This window comes from Polistes canadensis, unplaced genomic scaffold (genome assembly GCF_001313835.1).
Source record: "Polistes canadensis isolate GaletaPanama2010 unplaced genomic scaffold, ASM131383v1 scaffold_93, whole genome shotgun sequence".
Classification (NCBI taxonomy): Eukaryota; Metazoa; Arthropoda; class Insecta; order Hymenoptera; family Vespidae; genus Polistes; species Polistes canadensis.
Window position 1 is genome coordinate 336,436 of NW_014569640.1, and position 8,207 is coordinate 344,642.

General features: G+C 35.2%; 1 protein-coding gene across 2 annotated transcripts in view; it reads right to left on the reverse strand.

The window, feature by feature from the left end:
• The window catches only part of LOC106787135 (protein rhomboid), a 124,237-nt gene that overhangs the window by 9,273 nt on the left and 106,757 nt on the right, over positions 1–8,207 (reverse strand). Inside the window, exon 5 of one of the 2 annotated variants that reach the window (XM_014749251.1) lies at positions 413–568. In XM_014749251.1, the coding sequence (XP_014604737.1) occupies positions 413–568 (156 nt within the window). Of the gene's footprint in view, positions 1–385; positions 569–8,207 lie in introns of those variants that run through there. The other variant, XM_014749250.1, reaches the window with a different exon arrangement.

The following is an 8,207-nucleotide window of genomic DNA, read 5'->3' on the forward strand; positions in this document are numbered from 1 at the left end:
ATTATCTATTATATATATAAAAAACCGAAAAAAAAAAAAAAAAAAAAAAATCAATAGCGTGTAAATCATTTCGTAGTTGAAAAAAAAGAAAAAAAAAAAAAAAAACAAAGTTACGTTGAACTTTCTACGAATGTCAAAAGTTTCTATCGGCGTAAAAGCAGCAAACGTTTTCCTTTGGGAAATAAGAGAAGGTCCTAGGAAGAGGAGGAGGAGGAGGAAGAAGAAGAAGAAGAAGAGAGTGAAACGTTATGAATGTCCTGGTGGACTCAAGTAAAGAATAGAAAAAGGGGGTGGGGGTGGGGGTGATGGCCAAAAGGGAAAAAAGAAGAGAAAAGATATTGTGATTCAGTGTGTTCGTTTGTTTGATCCTACGATATACTACTATTATTATTACTACTACTATTTTACTTACCGATGACGAAGATGCCGATAAGTCGAACTATGCCAAACTCCATATTGTTGTAGTTTAGAAGAACGTTGGCTAGATGAGCGGCTAGAAGAGCATAAACGCCACCACTCGCTCCGACCAGATAGACGTCAGTGTCGAACACCGAGGTACCCAGGGAACCTGCAGACAGTCAAGACCAAGGTATAACTTAGTTGAAAAGTACCTTTAGTTTAAGCACCACTGTTTTGCGAGTCGACGCGCGGTCTCTTCGCACGAGACCTCAAACTACCCTCTACCAATCTCCTTCTCCTCCTCTTTCTTCTTCACCACTCCCACGATCGTCAAACTTACTTTAAACCCCACTGTTACGTTGGTAAGTGTAGTACTGTTACTGTATTGTATTTTTGATAGAAAATTGTTAAAGGAATTTACTGCTTGCCTTTTCTTATTATTATTATTATTATTCTTATTATTATTCTTCTTCTTTCGCAATCCGACACCCTGATATAACTATATTTACTTTGTGTAAGACTTTAAATTAGATATTATATAGTTTAACATTGGTTATAATGTAATACTCTAACTTTAAGTTTAACCAGTTGCAAATCGATCATTCTTAGTTATCCTTTTGTAACGTTTTACATTCTCCGGTCGTATATCAAAGAAATAATAATAATGGTTTTATATTTTCTTTTTTCTTTTTCCTTCTTCTTTTTCTTTTCTACTTCGTACAAAATAAACTCAGACTCTTGATATAATTATTTAGGTACTTAACTGTATTATGATATATAGAAGATTGTAAAAGGAATTTACTATTAGGGTTTCTTCTTCTTATTATTATTCTTATTTCCTTTTTACGTTATCCGACATACCGAAGAATATACTATATTAAAACTTTTAATTAGATATTACAGTTTTACATTTTAGTATTACTAAATTTTGTCTAACTGTTAACAAATCGATCATTCAGTAGCATTTTACGTAAACGTATATCAAAGAAATAATATTAAGGGAGGGTATTTCATTTTGTTGTTGTTATATAATGGTTTATGCATAAAATACTTGGATACCTGATACAACTATTTTTTCTTTCTTTTTTTTTTAAATATATTATACTTTTAATAACTTTTGTTCGTAACAATTTTGCGATAATCGATCCTTCTTATGTTAAATATTTTTATGCGAAACTAAAGATCCGAATGATTTATATTTCTTTTACCGATAGTTTTTTTTTTTAATGTAGTTTTTAACTTCCAAGAAATGTATATTTATCGTATCCTTATAACTCTTCCTATCTTTCTTTTTCTCTCTTACTATAGCTCATATTATATCTATCTATCTATCTATCTCTCTCTCTCTCTTTCTCTCTGAACGTTACTTCACAAACTCGTCGATCCGAGAGAGAGCTGCTTAACTAGGATCGACTTGGTTTTCGAGAGATGTTGGTTTAAGACGACCAAGTTTCGAGAAGGCAAATAAATTAAATTACACAAGCGTCCATCCATACTATCACGATTCGATTAAATCGTGAGTGACTAAATGTTACAGGGTAACAGATTCTATATAGAAATTGACCGATTGCTATTTACTCGAATGTTCTTTTCAATTACGATATAACTATCTATTACCCTCTTTCTAACCACTTACCTTCTCTAACATTTAATTAAATATCCAGCTAATTAATGTTAGTACGGTAAAAGAAAAAAAAAAAGAAGGAAAGAAAGGAAAGGAAAATGAAAATGGAAAATTAAAAACGAGTCGGTAAATAATTATTAGACGAATAAAATAAATAAATATCGTGTTCGATATAATATAACGATAGAAGGGAAATTAACAAAAAAAAAAGAAGAAAGAAAAATAATTATCTAATAAATTCGAATGACTCGACATTGCCCGGCACTAACTGCTTCTTTCGTCATCCCCCCCCTTTTTTTTTTACTTTCCATCCCTTTCCACCTTTCTTTCTTTTTTTCTCTTTCTCTTTCTTTCTTTCTTTCTTTTTTTCTGGAATTATGAAATTCATTTGAATCCTCGTTAGGTGCGCCTTTGGCTTTAACTTCTAAGAATTGAAGAAAGGATGAAAAGAAGAAAAGGGAAGTGGGTCGGTGCAAAAGTAGTCGGGGCGGGTGTGGGTTAGGTCTGAGTGCAAAGACGCGAACTAATATTTCAACGACCTACTCCCGGTTACGGGTACGGGTACGGGTCGTACGACTTTTATATGTACGTTACTTCTTACATGTACATTTCTCGCGTTTCCTCTACTTCTTACGAGAAACTATTCTTCTTTATGAACAACCTAAGAATATAAGAATAACGTGTAATACACGTGTACGTAATACTAATGTTCATGTTTTAGAAAAATCTTTACGAAATATTTCTGTACGATTTGAAAAAGAAAAAGAAAAGAAGAAATACAAACAAATATAGAAAAGGTGAGCAAAAGAAAAAAAGTCATATCGGAAAAATTTGGGATCGATTAAACGGAAAAAGAAATAACCAAAAAACAAAAGCCGATATATCATATTATATTTTTGAGAAAAATTTGATTCTTCCATTTGAGAAAAATAATAAAAAACAAAATCAAAAAGAATTCAATTGAATTCTGACTGAGAAAGTAACAAAATATTATTATTACGGGGGAGACACATTCCCTGTGTTCTCTCTTGAAACGAAGTTTAACGAGGCAGCGACTTCCGCGGTAGTAGTTCCGGATACAACGTATCCGGGCTACGACGATGCGAGCAACAGGTGCAGCGGATCGTGTGCCACTGTCGGAATCGATTGTAAAAAAAAAAGAAAAAAAGAAAAAAAAACGAGAATAAAGAGAGAGAGAGAGAGAGAGAGAGAGAAGAGAGGAAAGAAAAAGGAGGTTACAAATAAAAAAAAAAAAAATAATAATAAAAACCAAAGGGAAAGTAGGAAACCGGTCAAATGTGCATGTATTCAAATTTATCTCTTATAGGTTATCATCGCAAAAATAAACGTAGAAGTGAAGGGCTTCTTCTTCGAATTTCTTTTTTTTTTTTTTTGTCAAAGCTAAATTGACTATTCGTATCTTCTTGATTTTTTTCTTTCTCCCCTTTTAGTTCCCATTCCCCTGTCCGTGACGATTCCATAGACTAACGGAGAGTAGTCCCTTGAGAATAAAGTAGAATGTCTGTTAACGATCGTAAAAATTTATACTGTCTGTTCTCTTTCAGAAAGAAAGAAAGAAAGGAAATAAATAAATAAAGAAAGAAAGGAAGAAAGTAAGAAAAAGAGAAAAACGAATAATAAGGAATAGGGGATGAAGATTGCTATCTGAGGTATATATGATGAGAAAATTGAACGCGCATAGCTTATCTTCTCTCGGTTGTGCGAAGGCGTGAGTTGCTGCTATGGTACTGAAGAAGGAGTACGTGGGAGGAGATAAAAAAAAAAAAAAAAAAAAGAAGAGCACAAGGCACGCGAGAAGAAGGTACGATGAGAAAACGAAGTAAGAGGAACGTCGGAGCAAGGAAAGGATGGTAAGGCGGGCTAGGGGGGAGGGGGAGGGGGTGTGAAACGATGGTTAGAGTTGGGGGTTGATGGTAGATACGAACGAAGGAAAGAAATATATATATATATATATATATATATATATATATCTGTATACGATAAGTATATACATACATAGAAGATACATGTATTATTATACATACATATAACGTGTATCCTTGCAGGATATTATTCGACATAAAGAAGGAAGGTTGGGTGGTATGATCGGAAGGCGGACTTCTAAGCGTACCATGATCGAGAGAAACTTCTTCTCCACTCTTTTTTCTCCATTTCCAGTTGAATATTTCACGAAATATTTTTACATGAATTACATTCGATTTTCGCGGGAACGTGTGGGGGAGGGGCGGGTGGAGGAAAGGTAGGGAAAAAACGCGGAAATTCGTTTCTCAAATAATATCGATAAGGAAAAAAAGTGGGATGCCGAACGATGCGAGGAAAGTGTGCGTGAGATAGAACGCCGTTAGGTATTCGCGAGAAGAATGAACAAAAAAAAGGAGGAAAGAGATAAGAGAAGTAATGTGTGTGTGTGTGTGTGTGAGAGAGAGAGAGAGAGAGAGGTACAGACGATCAAGGAAAAAGATATCGCGCGAGGGAAGGAAAAATTCTAAAGAAATGCGAAACGAGTGAGAGTGGTGGTGGTGGTGGAGGAGGAGGAGGAAGAGGGGGGATAGAATGCACCTCGTGTCTCCTAGACTATGCACAAGTGAGAAAATAGAACGTCCTACAGTTAGAACGCGGTGAGTGCAAGTACAACGATGCATTCGTAAAGCGAAGTATGGCGTGAAGCTCTTGTATCACACAAAACACACATACACACACAAAGAGATGAACGAGAGAGAAAGAGGGTCGGGCCTGGCCTCTCTTTCCTATTTCCGTGCATCGACCGCCATTACGTGTTCGTCCTGGCACAACGCGATGCGAAATTCTAAGCTGCATGTGTTTCTCTGTGTGTGTGTGTTGAGAGAGATAGTTGGATAGATAGATAGATGAATATATGTGCGAGAGAAAGAGAGATGGTTGATGGTGAAGATAGAAGGGTTAGGGTGTGGGGTGGTAGTAAGGGTAAGGGTAAGGGGGATGAAGGGTAGAACGCGTCTCGACGTCGTTACGTCGTTACCAACGGATCGAGGCTACTGTTGTACGATGCATCGTGAATACTGTCCACCACCAACAGCAATGGCTGCTTACTATTCCTGTATTTTCTCCACGCTTCTCTCCGGGGACCCTTTCGTGTCCCTGCGAATCGGCTGCGTGTCACCATCGCGAAAGAAACAGTTTCTATCTACCTGTCCTGTATACGGACAAGACGTTATTTTCAAGTTATTATACAATAATATTACGTGTTCCGAAAGTATCGACGTTAAACAGTAGTAGTATTATTATTATTATTATTATACTTATTAGTTATTCTTTTTTCCCTTGTTATTTTCTTTTAACGAAATATTTGTCTAATTAAAAATAAATTTTCATGCGTATTTGGATTGTAATTATTAGTACACGATATTTGTAGGATCGTAGTTATTTTTTTTCTTTTTTGTAAAAATGTATGGAATATGTATATACGAAAGGGCAAAGAATGTTATTTTTAATTGAAACGAATTTAAGCTAATTTTTCACAGAGTGACTCTTTAAACTTCACAAATTTCTATGAAGCACGCTCTTGTATATGTAATTTTATTTGAATAAATTATAATCGCGTATATTTTGTAGACCAATTAAATTATGAAAAAAAAAAAAAAAAAGAAGAAAAAATAAATAATATATTTGAAGCAACGTACGCGCGAGCAGTTAAAAGAAAAAATCTTATAATCCTGGAACGAACATGTTTAATCATTGAGGATCTTCTCTTTCATACATAGAATATATGTCGTCGTACACGCATTGAAACGAAACGAATACAGATCGACAAGAGTATGGATCGATGGGGTTTTAAGAACAAAAAAAAAAAAAGGAAAAAAAAAATAGGAGATAAAAGAGGACAAGAAAAAAAAAAAAAGGAAAATATTAGAATATGTGTGTGTGTAGAAAGAAAGGGAGAGGGTAGGTAATTGGTAGAGGGTTGAAGTGGGGGGAGTTCGTATGGAAAATCGCGATTCTCATCTCTCTCTCTCTCTCGCTTTCGTTCGTGACACGAAGCTCGCTTAATTCCCGCTCGATAAATGTATGTAATCCACGATGGGAATCCAGCGTCCCTTATCAAGCAGACGCTTGCAGTCGGTTTAAAAATATGCTACGCGTACTACACTCTACGCATGTTCGGATAGAAAAAAAAAAAAAAAAAATAAAAGAAAAAAAAAATACCCCGCTTTTCTCTCTTTGTTTTTGTCCCATTTTATTTTTTCTTTTCTTTTTTTTTGTAACGACAGTTCGATTCTGATCGTACTTTGAAAGCTTTACATGCTATCTGTGTACTTACACACGTACGTACACACATACACATATCACATTATATATATATATATATATATATATATATACATATATAAATGTGAACTCCCAAAATCGAGATACGAATACGCACCCTCGAAAAAATACAGTTCGAGCTATCGAAAGGTGGTAAAAGTGAGTGGATTTGTTCTGTGGTATCGGTGGACAAAAAAAAAGAAAATAAAAAAAAGAAAAAAAAAAAAAAAAATATTATATTCCCACTCGAATCGAACTTCCAATCGATTTCGGTTCATATCGTGCGTCGTTATTACATTGTACCCCGTGTGTTCTGCCAACCTTTAACCCACCAATCCTTCATTTCATCTCATTCATTCATTTCATTCATCCCCTTATCGCAAAATAAACTGGGGAATTATTTCAACATTATCATCGATGAATCATTTCTCGTTTTTCCCTAATTTTGTCTACGCGTGGGTGGTCTGTGTGTGCTCTAAGGACTTATTATTCCCACTCCCCCATGCTTTTTTTCGACGTTCTTCATTACGGAGATTTCTTTTTTTTCTATTAATATAAATTTTTGTTCTACTCCTTATTATCGTAAAAGGCAAAAGAGAACTACTGACACCCCCCCCCACCCCCACCTTTGGCTCCACCACACCCAACGTTTTGTTATTTTTTCTTTATAACTTTTCTATTTCTCTATTTTATCCTTTATATCTCGTTTGTGTTTTTTCTTTTCTCTTTCTCTCTCTCTCTTCTTTTTTTTTTTTTATTTTACTTTCCTTTCGGGTTTTATTTTGAAAGTAGAGAGAATACACGCGCGTAGATACGAACGGACCATATTCACGCGTCGTTGCTTCACATCCTTTACAATTCTTGGTTTATCAGTTGACGAATCTCGCTATCTCTCACTTGTCGATATACCGACAGATAGAAAAAGTGAGAGATAGAATGGGAGAGGAAAATAAAGAGATAAAAAAAAAAAGAAGAAGAAGAAAAAAACAAAAAACAAAAACAAAAAGAGACGTCGACCGCCATCCGGTTCTCTTTTATCTTTTCGCGCTCTCTTTCCTTCTCTTCTTTTTCCTTTTTTTTGTTTTTTTATTTTCATTGAACTTTTTTTTCCCCTTTTCCTTTTTTATTTTTTTTTTTTTTTCTGTTTTCTCTATCGTAGAAGCGATCATTCGTAGCAATGTTCTCGGTTTCCCGCACGAAACGCCGAAACGTTAACTTTAACGCAAACGCAAACGCAAACGCAAACGATATAGCGCGAATGTAAAACGCGCAAAGTTTCAACCGGCAGGTTTCGAATGATTTTCCCTTCTTCCCCAACCCCCTTGCCACCACCCCACCATCACTACCACTATAGCACCACCACAACACCACCAGCCAGTACACACCAACCACTCTTTCTCCTTTCTCACCAACTCAACGTGATTTTAATATCCTTTTGGTGCTCGAAATGCCCTCGACATTTTTTCGATGGAAATATTAAACCAGACAAGAGGAAAGGGAAAAATGTCGGAGAGCACCCGATGGAATACAAAAGCGAGTTTGAATCCCGAAGCGTGCGATTGAAATTGTTGCGTTCTCTTCTCCCAGTTTCCTTTACCACGATTTTTATCCTACTACCTTTACATACATACATACATACCATACATACATACATACGTACATATATCCTATGTATCTATCGCTGTTATGTTTGTTTTACGATTCTTTCGTTCCTTTTTTTTTTTTTTTTTTTTTTTTTTTTTTTTTTTTTTTTTTTTTTTTTTTTTTTTTTTTTTTTTCCCCCCTTTTATTTGTAATTTTTGTTTACCGCCCACACAAAAATACGGCTTTATTTTCACGATCGTTCTACATTCTTTTTCCAACACCATTATCAACCTAT